This window comes from Aquila chrysaetos, chromosome 6 (assembly GCF_900496995.4).
Source record: "Aquila chrysaetos chrysaetos chromosome 6, bAquChr1.4, whole genome shotgun sequence".
Classification (NCBI taxonomy): Eukaryota; Metazoa; Chordata; class Aves; order Accipitriformes; family Accipitridae; genus Aquila; species Aquila chrysaetos.
Window position 1 is genome coordinate 24,942,661 of NC_044009.1, and position 21,228 is coordinate 24,963,888.

The window sequence follows — 21,228 nt, forward strand, 5'->3', positions numbered from 1 at the left end:
GGCCTTAAACCATGACAAGGCCACATGCAAGGAGGAGTGCAGTAGCCAGGCCAATCCTCCTTTTATCTAATGAAGGATCATTTCCAGGGCCTGAGCTGCAGCACATACAATATCAATACAATTGTTAGCAAAGGTGCCAGCAGTACAGATGTTTTCTCAGCAGCCAGAGTAGTCCCATATATTAATCTATTATGCTCTCTGGTCAACAAGAAGTATGATCACAGAAATAAGAGCAGAAATTAATATTCTGAAGCAACAAAAAATTAGAAACAATAACCACTAAGTATACTTCCATTTATTTCAGATATCCTTTCACTGATGAGAAGCAGCTACTGGCTTGACAGCAATTGCATAAACCAGAGAGCTAAGACTATAAACCTTAATCCCAATATGCACCATGTTCAAATTCTTTCTGGACTTTAACTATATGATATTAAGACAACACAATTTGCCTAACTGCCAAATATAAAAGTGACATAGCACCAACATTGACAATTGTCTTGATGCCAGCACTCATCTCCAGTACCTGTGTAACAAATTTGTGCTTTTGTTTTTGTTCACCAGGAGTAGACAATTCTCAGTAACGAATCTGTCACTTTTATTTCTCAGCTGTGGATCCTGAAAGTAATCCCCCAAAATGTACAAATTCATACCTACTACTGTGAACAATACAGAATGATAATTTGTAAACACTCCTGCTCAGACTTCCTTCAAAAGAATCAGTGTAAGGAAAAAACCCACAATTAGTGGCCTTCTAACATAAAAGCATTTTTCATTTAACTTTCTCAAGGTTTTACACGAAATATTTTCTGCCCAATTTTTTGTTTTTCAAAATGCACATATTCTCGTCAGTCAATTCAGAACTCTTAGGTCAGAAGTTTACTCAAATGGCACATCCTGTCCAGATTTGGACAGAAGAAATTTTTCTCAGGGTCCAGGACATTTGATGTCTCCTGCAGCCCTTCAGGACAGTCTATATTATATTACTTTCCTAGTTCCTTAGGCAAGCAGGTCCTGTGTGCTGCTAGTGTTCTTCCACTTTAATCCATGACACCTGCACCAGACTCTTGCCCCTTCTGTATGTCAATACTATGGTTTTGTCTTTCCCAATACCATGAGGAAAGCAGTAAAGGGGGCTTGTTATCACAGGACGTAAAAGCTCCCAGTGCTCACGCCTACCTTCACCAGAGCAGTCACAAATTGCTTTCTAATGTTACCTTAATATGAACTTGGACTTCAGATAAAACTGAATTTCGTCACATTCAGATCAATTTTTAATGGGGATGGCTGATGGTAAGCCCTAGCACAAAGGCTATTATTCTGAAAAAAACCCAACTTTCAAGGAAAAGGTGGCACAGTATTTTTGTCACAAAAAAAATTACGTAATTTTTTGTTAGCTTCTTTCTCAGGAGCATCTTACCCATTTCACTTTGAGCTCCAAGATGTACATTAATTTCAGGCTAAGGACTTCATGCATTTAGTAACACAAACTTGTAAAAAACCAGACAACAGGATCTATACATGTCCCTCAAGCCAATATATGAAAATAAACTAGGCATATGAGTCTGCTTTAATTTGAGTCAAGCACTCTAATCAATACCATTCTCATGTGTACTGTCGCTCTTGTCTCTGACCCACCCGTGACACCGAGGACAAGGCTGCAGCCCCCCCTGGCTGTACCCAAGGCCTTGGCAGTGTTGGGAGCAGGAGTGGCTGCAGGAGGCAGGACGCCGACACCTTCTCCACAGCACAGGCTCCATAGCAGCACTGTGCTCAGCTCTAGGCTTCAAGAAACAAGCTGGATGAATTCCAGAGGACAGCAATCTAACAACCTTGTTTAACCCTGAAAAAAACAAAAAGAAAAAAAAAGGGGGGAAAAAAGGGGACATAAAAGTCCCCCTAAAAGGGGACATAATAGTCTTCAAAACACTAGCGTTTTCACAGTAGCGTTTTCGCCCTTTTTCTTTGCAAGTGATTTTTGACATAAGAAATATCTCACTTAAATAGCAGGCAAGGAAATTTCGGCGAGTCTCAAAGAAAAACTTTGCTCTCGATATCTGGGGAAAAAATACTGACTAGGTGGTCACTAGAACTGCCCCACTATAAACTTACTAAGATAACGGTATTACATATAGTTTTTCAGTATAGCTTAGTCCAATTTTAGTTTCTGATACAAATAAATTGCTAAAAGCAGAGTAATAAAAAAAAGTAACAGAGTTGTTCAATGTTCTATTCTGTCTCCCAACTTCCTTTAACATAACTATGCCATGCATTAGCTCTTCTAAGTAACCTACCAGATCACTGTCTGCATGCCTGGATGTGTTACCTACTGAACTTTAAGATGTATTCAGCGGGACACCAGACAAGTACAGTAAATTTTTTGTCAGTATTTCATTCTGCTGTTTTCCTTAGTATCTAATTTGGAATCCGCAACATTTAACTACCATTTTCCTTTCTACAATTCTGTGGGAAACAGATAATTTTATCACACAAAAACCTTAGTAAATTTAAGTTTAAAAAAAACAGCTGCTTTTACCTATTACTGAGGAACTCTCTGATCTTCCTTACGTCCTTCACAAGCATTTCTTGTTCAACATAGTCCAATAATCCTAAAAAATATCTCCTTTTCCTTATTTATATTCAGCCTTACCCTAAAGATCCAGCAAAAGTTGATTTAAAAATAATGTTGAACTTTGTTTAATAGTACTATCAAAAATTTGTTACCCATGAGGAGGGTGAATGACATTTCAACGATTTCACAGGGATGGGTAACAGGAAAGGAGATGCACATCTACAAATCAATGATGAATTCATTATAAGATCAAGTAAACGCTGTCTTTATTCCCTTAAAATTTTCATTCGCTGCTCTTCCTATGGCATCTGATAGCAAATGCCTGGTAGTCAGTCTGTAACATCAAGACTCTTTGGTGCAAATACAAGATGGAAAACTTTTCTTTGTGGGAAAACGTGAGAAGTGGCAGAAAGGAGGAAAAACAGAGGAGAAATAAAAAGGGATGAACAGAACCTAGAAGCTTGATTTCACCCTATACTCACTAAATGGTTTCAAATTATTATCCTGATGATAGTGTCTTCCCAAGAAATGCCTTTTCACTGATGCTCAAAAAGAGCTCCAGCCATCCTTAAGTTAACAGCTCATCAATTAACTGCTTCATTTGGGCAAACAATTTCATGAGTGATGGTCCTGGTTCCTACAATATGCAGGTATGACTATTAAATGCTGCTAGTGACTCACAGAGCTGGATTCCCACTGCCTCTATTTCCCTGACTTTGCTAAAACATTATCCCAAGACATCAATACTTTACAAAAGAGCAACAACCATCAGCTGAATTATGGTCTGGTAAAGGAAGTCCTCTCCAATGCACTAAACCTTGAATTCTATTAGAAATACTTCTTACCTCAAGATCATCCTAGAATCTGAATTCACTCAAACACAGAATGAATGAAACAAGCTGCAACACAAATATGTTTCTAGCCCAGGAAAAACTTAGAGTTTAATGTTATAAAATCCCCAGTCAACAATCACATTGTGTATTTTCCACTACAAATGTATCACACCTCAGCACTTCAGGAATTAAATGATAGTGTATCACTTACGTTATTCCCTACTGCAGACATAGATAAGTAACTCAATGGTACTATGATAAATGAGAAATCTTCATATAAATCAAAGTCCAGATAGCCAAGTGATGAGACCTCAAGATGGCTAGAGATTTGAGATGGCCTGGCCTGTACTCTTCCTTTAACACGGGTACACTGAAGACAGCAAAAGGGATTTTAAACTCGTAAGTATTAATAAAATATACTATACAGCAAAACAGGTTTAAGTTAAGAAAAAAAAAGACTTGAAAAAAATCCATCTCCGTTGCTCATTTTGTACTTGCTGGGCAGGTCCTTCCTTCAGCTTTGCTAAATCTTAGCCTGTCAGCTTTCAACGGCTTCCTCAGCTGCAACAAGCTCTCAACAGTCCCCTCTAGATATGCACATCTCCCTTCCCAGTCCCCTCTGCAACCTGGTGATGTTTGTTCCCTACTATTTCAAGGAGTCTGCCAGCCTCGGCTCCTGCTGCAAATCTCCCTCCTGGTCACACCGTCCAGTGTTCTAGATAGTTCCTGAGCGTTCTCAACTGCTTGGGGGAGACAATGAACTCTTTCTCCAGGCGGTTTCTCCTGGACCAGAATGCAGCAGTCAGAAGTCATCTAAGGGCAATCTTTCCACTTGCTGTCCAGGCTCAGCTGTTAAACAGAATGGAGCAACCAACCAAACAGGTACCATCTCTCACAAGGGAATTCAGGACAGGAATGTTTTAATCTACCAAGATACCTGCATGGAACTTTAGTAAAATCGATTCTGACATTTACTGAAACACCACAAACCAGACAAAAAAGTTCAGAAGAGTTTATATGAAGGTGAGAGAAGATTCGAGAGTAGAAAGCCCTAATATGTACTGAATAACATTCAGCAATGCAGATTGAAAACCTTTATCTAAGAGTCTCAGGATACATTTGATTAATTGATGTTCTGCCAATGATTTTATTTAATTTTTAGAAGCACATCTATACCTCAGGTCTCTGATTTCTTAATTAAAAGGCTGTAATAAAGGATTCTTAAAACCTAAAATTTCACTGGTATATAATATAAGAACACCAACAAATTCTCAGTATTTTAAAGAACAGACAGAATATACTTTTAGCCTTCTCTTATTCCCACAACACACAAAAACTGCTCAGTCACCAGTACAAACGTAATTGTAACCTTTGAGAAAGTACTCTGTATTGTATTCTACCCCTTTCTACTTAGTCCATGGTTATATCTACTCAATATTGTGTCAATCCTCTGTCTACCATGGGACAACACTTTCAATTAGTCCTTTTATTTAACGCCTGTTCTCATTGACCACGGCACTTTTGATCTGTGGATTTATGATAATCTAATGCATATCTCTCACTGGAAAGGTTGCCTTATTTATCCCTATTGTTCTTTTGCCAAAAGAGAAGCTTACAAAAAAAATTAGCTCCCACTTAAGGCAGGAAGGAAACAGCATTTGTTTAACACAACAAGAGACCTTTCAGTACCTGTCTGGTGCCCTTGACCAACACGCTATTATGGTCTCTCAATATGCTGGCTGCCCCTTGCCTGGCTGCTCACTTCTGATAAGAGATGCCAACTCCCTGGAGTGCCATTCAGAGCTGAGAGCAAAAGGCAAGGGACCCAGGAGGGTTATTTTCAAAGGCTTATGAAAGAAATGAGACATTTACATGCTTCTGCAATTATTTTCTGAAAAAAAACCTGTAAAAGTTAAAGAGCAGCATTTGAATTGTGGCACCACATAACTGTTATTGGCAGAAAATCTTGAAAAGAAGATACCTCCTTATTTGCACTATTCTCTATGTTCTTTCCAAGATCTTAGCCATAATTAAGAAATACTTTGCTAACAGCTCAGTCATTCACTCACTACAAAATCTGCACTGTATTTTGCAATAGATATACAGTAACACTCTTGAAAATGATACTCAAAGGTAATGCACTGCTGTAATCTTGTTACAATCTAGTAAATAACTGAAGTCATTGCTGCATGTATTCACCTTTAGCATTTTTGACAGATGCTTTCATATTGGCTTCTTTAAAATCATCTGTATTCCGTACTGCAATAAAAACTAAATGGTCACTAATGGCAAACCCTGCTAAGACAAAAAAGTCAATAGCAAATCCATGGAGATATATTACACTGTACTTGGATACTTTTTACATTAACACAGTACACTACAAATTTGTGTCATATTAGATAGAATGAATGGTTCTTGTTTGAATTATGTAGACTGTCTGTAATTATAGCTTTGAAAACTGACAAAATGAGATTCAGCTCTTCATCCAAGGCAGATACACTGCATTTCACAGTTTATTACTTGGTGTCACAGGACGCTTCAAAAATGGGAGACTCTCCAGTTTGCTTGACATGCCTATTCGAGATCCCATAGCAAGTTTTACCCAAGGAAATGGTTTGTCCTTGCAAAAGAGTTTTGTAATTTGGTGTTGCATTGCTCTTCAACTTTTAAAAATGCAGTCTCACTTAACCTTTTAAGTTACATAACTGTAGGAAACAGAGGGAGAAAAATTAACTAGTTCAGTCCTCAATCAAGGTATGCCCCACTGTGAAAACACCCATTTTCATCCCACGTATGGGGTTAATCATGTGCTTAAGCACCCTACCGAGCTGGAGCCTTATGCAGTTAATATACCTTGCCTAAAATCTCATCACTCATGAAGATGGAAGACTGCATGGTATTTTCAGGGTAAATTTAGGATTGCTGTTACTGTATACTTTCAGAATATATTCTGGGCAAACAGGTCACAACACTGTGATGTACAAATCCAACTATTTACTTGATTTACTGGTTACTGTTTTAAAGGGATAGTAAACAAAGCAATAGGCAGTGTATAATTCTTTTACATCCAATTCAAACACCACATGCACATTTCTTACATTAAGTCAGCCTAGGAAAACTTTTTTCATGGATTCTAAGGCAGAGAGACTTTTAAAAAATTTCATATGGTATATGGAATAAATCTGGTGACCCTTGTAAATGGCAAGGTACTATAGTTGCCAGTAAGATTTAAGAATTGCCCAAATACTTTGGTTTTATTAAAAGCAAATACTGTAAATCTGGGTAAATGCATCTAAAATGTATTAAGACTCAATTTCTGTTAAAAGCCAGATTTTATATGCCTCTATTCTGATGTATACATACTTCTGATTTCATTTCCCAATGGTATGAGGTAGGGTTCCTCAACTTAGAGCTGAGTTTGGGGCAGTAAACCTGAAAGCAAATACAGTATCTCATGGTATGAGTAAAATTATGCTTTTCTCTCCTTACTTGACCCCACCCTAACTTTTTTTTTTACCAACAAGCAGAGCACCATCAGAGGTTCTTGCAGGCAACGAGTGCTATGACCAGAGCTTTCAGACCACCCTTTTAAGATTCCTTGTATTTGCTGGAAAATAGTAAGAGTGGGATCTGAAAGACAAATCATTGCTAGATCACAACACTTTGACAGGTTTGACAGCAAAAGCAATGGTAGACCGGATGCAATAAAGTCTCCGCAGCCTCAAAAAGGTTGACCACCACTATCACATGGAAAAGCACAATAAATGTTTGCTGCGTTGGTAGCTATATTGGCACTTCACAGCATATGAGAGCTCATTCTGCCATTGCAAAATTGTTGGATCTAGTTTAAATTAAAAAACCCAACCACTTTTTAAAGATACATGAATTATTCATTCAATTTATTCCCGTTTGGTAAGTTAGGGAGTCCCACCAAAACATGAGATAAATAAAGGGATACTTTTGCCACACCTTCTATTCACTGTGACAGGAAAGACTGTCACATTCCTTCTAAACAGTGATCTCTTACTGACTTTTATAACGAGCACAGTAACTAATCAACAAACCTCAGTGCATAGTTTCCAGTACTCTAAGCTATAATGAACTAGTAACCATCTTCTGAAATACATAATGAATGCTGAAAACCTTTGAGGGGCTACAGTACACAATGTTTTCACTCTAAAAAGATACATTTGTGTAGACACAACCTACACTCATCTCTCAACTCTTCTAGATAAAGGGAAACTATAGGCCCCAAATTAAACACGTTCCTTCAAAAGTTCTTGGAAAAAAACCTGGACTTTTAAAAATCTGCATAAAGTTATTCAAAATGAAAGGCACCATGCGTATTCACAATATCCTTCTCTTTATTATGCAGAACAATTCAAGAACTGAATCTTGTGTATGTTATTAAAATCCAACATATGTATATTGACTTTTTTTTTTCTATCAGATTCTTCTCCCTTTGAATAGAGATAACACAACAGAGAATTGGTACTTGCTGGAATCACTTTCTGACTGAAATTATTTGACCATTTCTGCTTAATTGAGCATTAGAATCACTGGTTTGACCTACAAAAACAGGTGCAAAAATGGTTAAGTCTAGGTTGAAATTTCACCTATTATTTCCTGCACATGAAAAGGCAAGAAACCATTAAAAGGAAGTAACAGAAATTAAGCTTTGAATATTAAAAACAAAAAAGACAACACTTCAGGCAAACAAGTTCTCTTCCAGGCATAGAAGTTCAAGGTAGTGGAAGGAATTAACCAGGGGACGACCGAAACATAAAAGTTAATCACATGGTACGCAGAATGAAGAAAAGAAAAAATGCTTAATTGAACTTGCCACTCATCCTGCTTCCTTCTATCCTGTATAGTACATGTGTAAAAAAAGACTCAGAATTAAAGATCAGCTGGTACGTTATATACATTGTTGTTCTTTTAGCTTTTGTTGTAAAAATGCTGGTTTGTTCCCTTTCCTCCTCCATTCTTCAGGAATCAGTGAATATTGCAAAAACCATAGAAATAGCGATTACAGTTGAAAGTGGTAAGTCAAAGCTATCTTTAAAACAACAACAACAAAAGCATATGCAAAACTTACACTATGTATGTGCTCTAACTTAAAGAAAAATGCATCAAAGTATTTTCGGTGCTATATTATTTCTGGCAATTGCAGAACAGACACATTCCTCTGTTTATGTGCGTCATACCCACTATCCTGAAGGCTCATGAAAAATAACAAGAATAAAGAATTGCATAGGGTCATGGCACAGAATGGGTTACACCAAAGCTGTTCTCATGCAAGTAGCTTTGCTTGTTTTACCAATTCAGGGATAAAGAAAGAGAAGGGAGAGTAAGTGATCTTTATATCATTATTAAAAGAAATGGCACCTTCAGATCACACATTTTCCCTGGAGAAAAAACAAGATGCAACAAATACACATGATCAAAACATTGTATTTTCAAAACACAATAGAATCATAGCCACAGTTTGATGTATATTCCATTTACTTTGATAAGAGCTGGAAAATCCAAACCTGTTCAGTTAAGCCAGTTTCTCTCTGTAATATTCACCATCCTTTAGAAAACAATCAGTGTTACACAGTTTAAAACCCAAATGCACCTTAAAGAATGCACTAATCACTGGCCACTCTGTAGACTGTGGTAATTAAGTGAATCAAGATCCTCCCCTGAGTTTTGGAATCAGCTCCTTACTCAGCTGCTACATTGTCAACAGCTGGCATGAATTACTGGGAACATTTGGCTAACTGGATAATAAGGAGGACAGCCTGTGGTTGGTCCAAATTCTACTTCACTGATCTGCTTCAATTAAAAAAAAAAGAAAAAATCTCATTGGATCCTCCTTTTCTTTTTTTAAAGCAGTAACAACACTACAAAGATTGGATTTTCTATTTTATTCCCTCATTATGTGCAAACAATGTAACTGTACAACTCTCACATGTTGCATGGGCTAGTGTGACTGAAGTCCCAATTCCCTATCATTTAATAATGCTGGTTTGCAACACTGATTCATCCTCACCCATATCACATCTCTCTCCTGGCTGATGTGGTACAGGTTTGCAACTCTGAATATACTTTTGTACCTGCTAGCAATTCATCAGCATAGATCACAGTAACAAAACCCCCAAACTCTGCTCCCATCTAGCTTACCGAAAATATTCATGAGATGAAGCTTTCTCCAAACCACAGCTTTGTTATGAGGTAAACTCAAATTATATTATTGCAGACCCATGCAACCAAATGCCACCCGCTGCTACTTTGTTACATTATTTGCTTTGTGCCCCTGCAGCTATCAAATTCTCTCCAGAAATCCATGTAGGAATCCTGTTCTAGTGGAGCAACATGCTCAAAAGTGGGTTTGTGCATGGTCTCTAGCGGGTCCAACTTCCAGAGGCATCTTTGCCACAGGAAGCTGTGGGGACTGGACATGTTTACCAGGCGGTCCTTCTCTTCCCTTCCACAGGTAACAGGGAATCTAAAGAAAACAGCTTCTCAGATTACAGTCCCTGGAGAACTGCTCAAATCAAGAACCAAGTCTGATAAAAAGCAATTACCCTATTATTGCCAGGCATTAACAAAACCCCCAAGTATTTAGGTAAACTCTGCATGCATGTTACATAGTCAGAACATTCAGTTACAGCTGTCCTTGAAAAATATTGGATTATCCACTGCCTTTTCTTCCAAAAACAAACATTTAAAGTGCTGGCTTTTTTCTCCTCTTTGATCAAAACAGCATTGTATCTTTTGAGGTAGCAGAGGATTAGTCCAATGTAATATCAGGGCTAAAGCTAAAAACAAAGAAAAAAGCTAAACCAATTTTAATTTTTTTTTTTTTTTTTAAATCTTTGCTGAGACTATTCTCAGCCGTCCTATGAATTCTAACAAGCATCACGTTAATATCAACATCTGGTAGCTTAGTGTTATGGTAACCCACACTTTTGCTGTGAGCTACCAAACAGATGTTGCTGAAAGGCTTTTTAATTTAGAAGGGCTGGTTTCATAAAATTATCTAATGTATTTCAGTAACTCACATTTGTGTTATATTGTACTTGACTAGGATAACAAGAAACACAGAACAGTATTAGAATTCACATATCATCACTGTTACAGTGAGGGCCATCACTTGTGCATCATTCTTTTGCAGAGAAAGCAATCTAAGCGAAGGTCAAGCCAGCAGGATAAATGTGGCTACTTTCTGGATTTCAATCATGCCAGTTGTAAGTAAGTCACCTTTTGAAAGGTGGTTAATCCTTGCTGTAGGGGCTAGAATTTAATAGCAGGCAATTGTGGCAGGTAAAAGTTATAAATAGCTTTCAGATTCTTCCAGTCTTTTATACTCACACACTATTACAGTGATTTCCAAGACAATTTGTACTATGATAATAAAGAATAACGTATAATGTTGGGGGAACAGGAGAGATAAAAGAATACATACTTTTTTTAAAAGTACATTTTCCAACTAATGTGTTTTATAACTTAATCTGGAAGAAAAAAAACTGTTGATGGGTAGCCTTTTCAAAAAAATAAGCTCTTATTTAGAAGAGCTTGTGGAAGAAAAGAAATCCTAAATACAATAGATAATTCAGTACTTTCACACTCAGAAATTTCCCTCCGATCCATACAGACACTGACTCTACAGCTAGGGGCTTACTAAGCAGAGCATTACCATGACCAACTTTGGTGCTTTGGGAATCACTGACAACAAATGTCCAATTACAGGGCTGAAAATATTCTGCCATTATACTCCTTAAAGATTACCCAATAAAAAAGGAAAATGAAAACAAAAATAGTTTCGTTAGGACACTTCACAATTGCTATACTACATGAAAAAGTGGGCACCAGTGGCACAAGAGGAAAGGCTCACACGAGAGAATCTGAACTCCCCTCCAGCTTCTTATCCTACCATAGGCAACGGGCACCCTTTCCTCAACAAGGTCCAACTGGTAACAAGGAAACAAGTGGAAAACTGTCAGCAATGTTTTGAGGAAACATAATGGAGGATGCTAATGGTCTAAAGCAAAAGGAAAAGCAAGAAGGCGGCATCTTAAGAATGAAGGCAGTTGATGTTTTTTAAAGGAGATAAAATGAAACAAAAGCAGGAAATGCTGTCCTTCCCTTATCCTGAGAACTTCTTAATGAAAGGTCAAGTATAGCCATCAATCAAGATAAGGAAGAGGCGACCAAAGAGATGACCTTCTTTGAAGGGAAACAGGTATCAGATAGCACTTTTACACTGATGTAGTCCTCCCTCTATGTGAGAGAAAAGAGAACACAGTTTCATGCCAGCGTTAAAAAAAAAAAAAAAGTGAAAATCAAGCATTTAAGATACAACAAAGTCAGACATGCAAGAGCCTATTAAGTCAAAGACTTGCAGCGAAGGAAAAGCTTGCTTCCAAAATTTGTGAGGAGTACAAGAGAATTCTATTCCTCACCACTCCCTCAGTTTGGCACCTGATTTAGGAGATGCATCTCCTGGGGGCAGCCACCCTCACTAGTTTGTTACTGATAAGCTGCAGGACTCATTACATGCTCTTTAAACTCCTTGTTAAAAGTTTGTTGCTTTTCTGAAAGAGAATAACCCATTTTCAGTCATGCTTGACCTCACAGTTACTAAGTGAACTTACAATATTCCCCCCATGAGTTATGCTTACAATGCCATTTATGGGATGAAAAATCAGATTGCAAGGAATTGCATCTAAAGTAGATAAAATCAAATAACCTTCAAAATCAAATGTAAGTATAAATACATCTTGAATACAAGCCTTATACAGTTACCCTTTGCTGGCTTTCTTAGCCAACAACAATTCATTTCTATTTCTTGGGCTAGTTTTAAAACATGGAATTGTTTCAATATCACTCTTCAGGAAAAAATAATGTTTACCAGCTCTCGAGGTAGAAAGGCCTCCTCCTGACGAGCCACAATCAGACAGACAGTTTCCCCTTGCTTTGTGCTCCTCAGCATAGCTACAAGCTCTTCCTGGGTCCTGCCAGTGATGTCCCGTCCATTCACCTACCAGACACAAAAGAACAGAGGACGTCACATCTGTGAGTATGACTGTCCTTTGTCATTTTCCCCTCAACTAACACAGGTGTCATTCAGTGACTGAGAGCAAAGAAGAATTAGCAACAGCTCCCACACTGTCTCCCCCCTCTGGCCCTGCACAAACCACTTAACCTTTTTTTCCCCTCATTTTCACCATCTGTTAAAGCAGCTCTGTAGTACTTACCCACCTTGCAGGGGGTTTGTGAGGCTTAATTAGTTTGTAAAGCACTTTGAAGATGAAAAAGTACAGAAACAAGACCTAAGTATTAAAACTGTTTACCTTAAGAGCTTTTTGAGGTTAGTAAGTAGAAATAAAACCCATTAGATAATGAGATTGTAAGTCACAAGATATCTGAAAACTTTAAACAGACCGATTTGAGCAAAATTGCCTTAAAAATCAGCACCTGACCACCTCGATATTAATCAGAGATTTTTGGACACGGCTGAAGAGGTAAGACATGTTTTATTTCTAAACTGATACATTTATCTGCTTTAAGAACCAAGATGTTATCAGGTTCCCCTTGTTCAAACATCCCATGGATGCTTGTGAAAAGCACCTTTTTCCAAATTGCAGTGTAAAATACTTGTTGACAAACAGAACAAAAGCCATAAGACTTTTTTTATTTTAAACCAAGGTCAAGAATTGTAACTCCATAACTCAGTAGTATGTATAAGGAAATAAAATATTCATGTCAAAACCAGCGATCAATACTCAGCAAAGCAAATAGAATGGACGTTTATCCTAACCTCCAGGATTCTGTCTCCTGATTGCAAACGACCATCTTTTACTGCTGCACCTTTTGGTAAAATATTCTTCACAAAAATCGGACCAGGACCATGTACTGAAGAGTCTCTGGTAACCACAGTGAAACCAAGTCCTTCTGGACCTAGAAGGTCAGATAAAGAACTCCCAACGTAAGTTTCAACAAGCAAATGATGATCATTAAAAGTAAGTAAACAATGTCAGCAACGTCTGATAGACACTCAATTCAGGTTAGCTCTTAAAAAAAGAAAGCAAACAAAAAGCTGTAAACATGAGCCTGTTTTCTGCATGGTCTAGAGTGGAATTCTATCAATGTCAGAACACATGCTCAGATCTTCCTGCAACAGCCAGAGATGGAAATACTTTTGGATAGCCCACAACAATACAAAACAAGGAAGAACTCTCATTTTAAAGCATTTACCTTTTCTCTAGGTGGTTTTAGTATCAGCCTTCACATTAATGTCAATAGTCTTTGAAACAAATCAGAGCAACCAGAATTGTTTATAAGCATAAATACAATTTAGCAGGGTTTACCGAAACTTGGTGAAAAGTGGAAAACGTCACATGATTTGAACGCAAAAACTGCTGGCAACATGCTGTTAAGAAAGGACAAAGTGATATTTCAAAGCTTCCATTAGTGAAGTTGTTTGCTGCTTGCAAATAAACAACCTCAAGTGTTATTAGACAAATGTTTTAACAAATAATTAGGGAGTAAAATCAATATTAGCAGGTACTGCTTATAAGCCACCAAAATCACCCGGGAATAGCAGGGTCCATAAAAATCTTTTTATATTGAGCAGGATTGCTACCCATGTGATAGTTTTCAGAGACATCATCATGTCAGTATCACATTCCTATCATTTCTAAAAATATAAATTACTGTTTCAAAATCAAAAACATTACATCTAAAATGGGGAAAATTCTGAAGTAGGTTTTGTTAACGCAAAGCTGAAGAGTTCAGAAGTAAAAATACATGATTTAAGTTAAGAAATAACAAAAATTAAGAAATGACAGCTTGATTACATTCATTATGTGTTAAAAGAATAAAGTTAGAGTTTTTAAAAGGGCCACTTCTGGCATAAAATTTAACTCTCAGCCAAATCAGAGACAGAAATTAAACAGAAAATATAAATGCTAATTGGGATCTGCTTAAGCACATTTTACAACATGTGCATAAACCTGTTACTCCATGCAAAGACAGACATCTGCATGGAGCAGAAATTAAAGATATACACACAAAATTCGGCCTGCTGACAGCTGAATAAATAGAGATGGAAAGAAAAGGTTTTCAGAAAATAAAAAAAGGGAAAGACAGGTAAATCTGTGGTCAATCTCCTGGATAACATGAAACAGACCAGAATATATTTTTAAACATATCTTTAAAAGAATGTCGTAACAGTGCTGTAGTCAATTAGCAGATATGAATAAAAATAACAAAGGTCACCAGCAGACAGTTCAAATTTTTATTCTGTACTTGTGAAAAGGCTGAAGCATCTCTTAATATCCCATGTTGCTAATGAAACACCTTCCACATAATCAGTAACTGAGATGTTTCAAAAATCAGTAAATCTGGATAACATGCATCCAAAATCTACGACAAAGCTGACTGTTGAGAACATTACTGTTAACATTCTTTCAGCTTTTGGAAGTTTTAGAACTTTTAAACCATAAATAACTTGCTTGTACTTTTGTACTTGTACCTAATAGTTTTAATGTCACTAGTTTAGTTAAAAGTTAAGGTATCACTATACAGAACATGATACAGAATTAAGCACATCATCTCCAAAGGCTTACCTTTTTTCAGGTCTATCTTTATTTTCTTTGCATTTTTTTTAATGCCAAAGCCCATAAGGGGAGACAGTGAGGGAGAAGACAACTTTCTACCCAGACGTGGGAGGCTGGGGCTCTTAGCTTGTTGTAGTGTTGCCTGTACACCTGCCTCCAAGCTGCTTGCTCCAGAAAGAGTAACTGTTTTCAGAGCAGGTTTTGGATGAACAGGAGGTGGAATCTTTGTTTTTGGAACTCCTTCTTCATTATCCAGAAAACAAAGAGGAGCAATAGCAGACTTCTCATATTGCTCTCGATTATATGGAGGAAGGACTTCTAAGATGACACTGTGAAATTTCATTGCCTGACGGAAGATATCCTGAGCCCTTTAAAAGAAAGGTACGTAAATTCACATCACAAATTTTGCCCAAATGTTCCGGTTTGAAGTTGTTTACAGAGAATAAGACAAAAATTTATTTTAAATGTGAAGAAATAACCTTACCTTCACATCTACAGGGCCCCTTTGCTGAAAAGTAGACATGAAATAAGATTTCTAAACTACAGCATTTCCTTACATTTCAAGTAGCAACAGCACATCTGTCAGGAGTCCTAGGGGCTATGAAAACACACCAGCCACAATAAACTAATGAACACAATTCTTCACGCAAAACATCAGGAAGGGAAGTTCTGATGGCAAAAGCTCATCAAAAGACTCCTGAAGTTATAGTTTGCTACCTTTTTCAAGTGTTTTTCTGTTACATATTTTGTTGGTGGCATAGAGGCACACCGAGCACTTAAAACCAATTGCTCTGGTGGATACATCTACTCTGAGCAAGCTCATGACTCCATTTATTCCGAGTACAGCCTAACTGCCCCTCAGATTCCTTCATCACCCCTAATGCAACTGCTGGCTGATTCCACAGCAATAAAAAAGGATGAGGCTATGGGATATATGAACATCTTCAGAAGAAATATTGTGACTGCAAATGGTGCAACAGAAAAGGACGATGGTATGGGATATATAGACATCAGAAAAAATACTGGTGACAGAGAAGGTGCAACTATTTGTGTGTTTCTACATAAATGGATAAAAAAATAGGTAGATACTACCCAAATCTTTCAAGTAGTAACCTCTTGCTAAGGTGGCTATGTGGACTTTACTTAATCAATGTCTTTATAGACGTGCTCAGTTGCAACACCAGAAACTGTGTTAGAGCATTTAATGAAAACTACTCCCCTTGAACTGATAACATGGTAACAATACAGCGTTCGGGTTCCCATGCATTGCAAGACAATTAAGACAAATTGGCCAGAGCAACTGTTCATAAAGCCTTCCCTACATTTTGAATAACCTGTAGATTTGGTCAATCAAGACATTTTATGACCTTGGATTCTAAAGGAACAAAGGAGACCTCTCTCTCCACGCATTCCTCTCCTACCTTCTGATGGAGTAAGTGGACTGATTTTCTTCCATACTGCAGAAGACAACTCAAGTACAAACAGAAGCAGTAGCTGAAGCACGTTTTGAGAATGAAAAATCAAGAACTACTGCTTAGCAGAATTGGGTCATGAGGGGAAGTAATGGCCACATTAATATTTAAATAAATCATGAGGTCCTTTTGAGAACAATTTACGTATCTCCTACCTTTCTGTAGCATGTATGTCAGTCAGGCAAAGTCAGTATTTCACTGAAGTCTTGGCTTTGGATTTACACTCAGTTATGCAACAGGAGTCAATGCTGGAAGTACTTCCAAAATAAACAGCTTTTTACACCGATACAGAAAGGAAGCCACTGCAAACGTTAACATCTTGAATACTGTATTGGGTTTGTGTGGCAGGGCTTTGGTAGCGGGGCAGGAGGCTACAGGGGTGGCTCCTTTGAGAAGCTACTGGAAGCTTCCCCAGCTCCAAGTCGGACCCACCACTGGCCCTGAGCCCATCAGTGATGGTGGTAGCACCTCTGGGAGAACAGACTTAGGAAGGGGAACCTGCAGTGGAGAGTGGAATGCGAGAGAAACACCTGTGCAGACACCGAGGTCAGTGAAGAAGGAGGGGAGGAGATGCGCTGGAGGAGGGGATGCCCCTGCAGCCCATGGTGAGACAGCAGGCTGTCTCCCGCCAGCCCACGGAGGGGAGCGGGGGAGCAGATGTCCACCTGCAGCCCGGGAAGGAGCGCACGCCAGAGCAGGGGGATTCCCCCCAAGATGGCCATGACTCCATAGGAAAGCCCGTGCTGGAGCAGTCTGTGCCTGACGGACTGAAGCCTGCGGAAAGGACCCACGCTGGAGCAGTTCATGAAGAACTGCAGCCCATGGGAACGACCCACATTGGAGAAGTTCATGGAGGACTGTCTCCCGTGGGAGGGACACCACGCTGGAGCCAGGGAAGAGTGAGGAGTCCTCCCCTGAGGAGGAAGCAGTGGCAGAGACAACGTGTGATGAACTGACCCCAACCCCCATTCTCCTTCCCCCTGCGCCGCTGGCGGGGGAGGAGGTAGAGAGAACCGGGAATGGAGTTGAGCTGGGAAGGAGAGAGGGGTGGGGGGAAGGTGTTGTAGGGTTTGGTTTTACTTCTCAGTATCCTTGTTTTGATTTGACTGGTAGTAAATTAAATTCATTTTGTTTTTTCCCCAAGTCGAGTCTGTTTTTTGCCCATGACCATAAGTGGTGAGTGATCCCTCCCTGTCCTTGTGTCGACCCATGAGCTTTTCATTATATTTTCTCTTCCTCATCCCACCGGGGCGGGGAGGAGTGAGAAAACAGCCTCCTGGTGCTTTGTTGCCAGCTGGGCTTAAACCACAACAAATACAAACATACTGCTTTCCCAGATCAACAGAGCTGCACAGTACCTCCACCTTGCAGCTCTAGGTAGTGGAAGGGAGGAGCTGTTTTGAGGGGGGTTTTGCAGCATGAAGACGCTGAAGTCAGGGGGCAGTCCCATTGGATACTGCTGTGGGAAGGAACCATCTTGGCTACACTGAATGTAGGTGACCGAGAGTCAGAATAACCGCATTCATTGACAGGAGTCACTGCCAGAAAAGAAACCTCAAACTTGGAAAAGAAAGGTAGCAGGGAGAGTACTGTAGGAAGGTATTCTTCCAGCACCACCCTCAAGGGTTAAGTTTCAGAACTGTAACAGCACTGTCCCAGTGTGTCTGCAGGGGTTATAGGTTACCGGCTCACCTATAGCCTGTGAAGGTTTTCATGGACAGACCTTACCCTAATCATAGAAACCATGGCATGCATAAGAATGTAAAGACTTAACCATGTTTCTTTCACACTGTGTCTTCATCCTTGCCAGTAGTCACTTGGTCATATGTTAGAAGGTTATTTAGTAACTCAGTTTCGGGAGATGAGTATTTTAAATACATGAAAGAGAAAATATAAGATCGCCTTCAAACAAAAAATTGTGGAAATAACGCAAGACATCCTGTGGGAAAGCCTAAATGCAGTCTTCAGGGGCAAAATAACTGGCTGTACTTCAAAGACAAAAAATAATGGATGGAGAAATTTACATTTCTTGAGACCCCAAATGCATACTTTAAAGAAATAAGGGAGTCAATTAAAAGAGGTGCTAGAAACTCTGCAACACAACAGAATGTAATTGAATAGATTTAACAGCAAATGGAAAAGCAGACCAACAGTCCCAATATATAAAACTATCATAAACATGGGAATACAGAAAGTAGGCTGCTGCTATTACAGCTGCAGAAGCAGCAATCATCAGGAGCAATACTAGAAAGTCTCTGCTGAAAATGGAAAGAGACAGTATATAACAGCCTCTGCTAAGTGTTAAAACAGCTTTTACAAGGGTTATGAAGAAATGTCAATTTGAAACTAGCAAACAGATTTTTCTCTCAAAGGAGAACATGACGACAATTTCTGGGTCAATAGTCATTGGGACAATACTTCATCACATCCATTACAATTATAGCATTTCTGTAACTTGGACTTCTGTCAGGTTAGTACAGTTATGTCATGCCAGATGAAAACTAAAAGGCATATTCACTGAGATTAGTTTCAACCTGGAAAGCTGCCTTCTTTAGCCGTTCTCAACAGCCAGGGAAGAGAGATGATGCAGAAAGCTATTCTGGAAGGCAGTTCAGCAGAACAATGTAACAGAACATGGGACCAGGATAGAGCTTGTCCAGATTACTCCCCCCAGTCCCCAAATGCATGTGGAGCCCTCACTGCCCACAGTTTTTCTGCTCAGATCCAATGCCACTGCAACCACACTACTTGTTATTATAACACAAGGTGACTTAGACCAACTAAATTAGGCTCTGCTCTGAATCACTGTTCAGTCACTTCTCTCACTCTCCCCGTGATATCTAACAAGACTGGCCTCTTTAAACTAACGATTGTCTCTGTAAATATCCCTTCCAACTCCCAAAACTTTACACAAACTTGAAGAAAGTGAAGTGTCCTGCATTTCTCATTTTGAAGGAAAGCCTGATGGAGAACTGGAAAGTTTACTGCAGTATTTCTAACTGTCCCAAAATCTAGTAACCTTACAGAAAAATACGCAGTCCTTCACTCCACATACATCTCATGGGCTTAAAGCCTCTGGAGATCTAGTTACACTCTGAAGAGAACACAAAGGACACAACAAATTTGTAAAGAAAAGATCACATACAATTTTGAAAAGAGAGGTTTTGATTCAGGCAAAATCTCATTTGAGAATGATACATCTTCATTACAAAACTGCACAGGTGAGACAACGAACATTTTAATATGATACTAACACTTATGTTCCGACAAAGTTGGTATCTTCTGTAGGAACTTTCCATGGGTGGAAGAGAATGGCATGTACTGTATCACAGCAGAATACATTTACCACCAAATATGCAGAAAGCAGTAACTCAAAAAGCAATCAGGCAGCAAAAAGCACAGTCTCAGAAACAAAGTAATACCTACACTACAGAACTACACTAGTTTTATAAAGACCTATTTTGCAAATATTTATCCCTAACAGTGAAATTACGTATTTGATTTGGTCTAGAAACCTTGAACATTTGGCTTACTGTTTAGAAAGTTAAGCCTCAACTCCCTTGAGATCTCAGTAGGTTTTTGTTGTATTATAAACAATCACTCAGCTGTCTAAACATATGGATTAAAAGTAAAAACAAATTACTATTTAAATTACTACAGCAAATATCTGTGAAATCTGAGAGGCTATTCTTTTGTGCAACAATGTCACATTATTTCACAGCCGATCAAAGCAACCTGTTACTTAAAGTAATTTGAGAAAGATAATAAATGTCAACAGATTTTTAATAAAAGTCATAAGAGGTGAGACTTACCATTTAGCTCAACTAATCATAGTTTGACAGTACTAGTATTTTTTAAAAATTAAATGCTCAAAAAGCTGCTGCACCAAAAAAATACTCTTATTTCATTTACAAAAGAACATTAAAAAACATGCTGTGATGTTGACTCATTCTGAAGGTCTTATGAGGAAAAAATTACAAAGAAAATATGGGAAAAATAGTAGAAGAATTAGAAAGGGAAGATAACTATTAAAAAAAATAATGCTATTTAAATTAAGTAAGCACAATAGGTTCATGAAGACTACAAGAAGATTCCTTTCCTCAAATTTCACCTTATTTGGAGGTTTCAGAAAGAAAATGACAAAGTTTCTGCCAGGTATCAATTTTACAGGCATTTTATCTGAAATAAATATTAATCCCTTTGCATGAATCACTTAATAAAAACAGCATCGTATAAAATCCTGGCTAGTTAAAAGTGTCACTAAACCAGCACTTACTGTGCAAAGGTTTTATCTGCAAGGTCCACATGGTTAATCTTCACAATGCATTCATTTTCATGGAAAAGCCCATCACGTCTAGATCTGCTGTTTTCTTCAATACCACGGATGAAGAGTCCCAGCATCCTAAAAGGCAAAAAAAAGAGTGAAAACTATCCTTATTCTGCTGGTATGAATTACAGCAACTAAAAATAGATATTAATATCTCTACTGCGTATGAGATGAGATAGAGTAGACCATTATGAAGGGCTTAACCCAGAGAAAGGATTTCCAGCTCTCTCCTTAACTAAAAGGGAAAGGATTGCAAGAAACACCAGGAAAAATTGCTAGACACTAATGCTATACTACTTGCTAAAACTTCAGAAAGCATTGTGTCCTCTAGGTCATACTTGGAGAAACAGAGGAAAACACCTACATCTCCCTATCCAGTTAAAAATTTGAATGTAGCTCATGCAATATTTCTCTG

General features: G+C 38.4%; 1 protein-coding gene across 2 annotated transcripts in view; it reads right to left on the minus strand.

Moving 5' to 3' along the window:
- Positions 1-21,228, minus strand: part of PARD3B (par-3 family cell polarity regulator beta) — a 433,465-nt gene that overhangs the window by 214,091 nt on the left and 198,146 nt on the right. For both annotated transcript variants that reach the window (XM_030017233.2, XM_030017234.2), the window contains exons 7-10: positions 20,763-20,888; positions 15,024-15,382; positions 13,214-13,353; positions 12,305-12,433 (exon numbers count right to left, since the gene is read on the minus strand). In XM_030017233.2, coding sequence (XP_029873093.1) covers positions 12,305-12,433; positions 13,214-13,353; positions 15,024-15,382; positions 20,763-20,888 — 754 coding nt within the window. The remainder of the gene's footprint in view (positions 1-12,304; positions 12,434-13,213; positions 13,354-15,023; positions 15,383-20,762; positions 20,889-21,228) is intronic.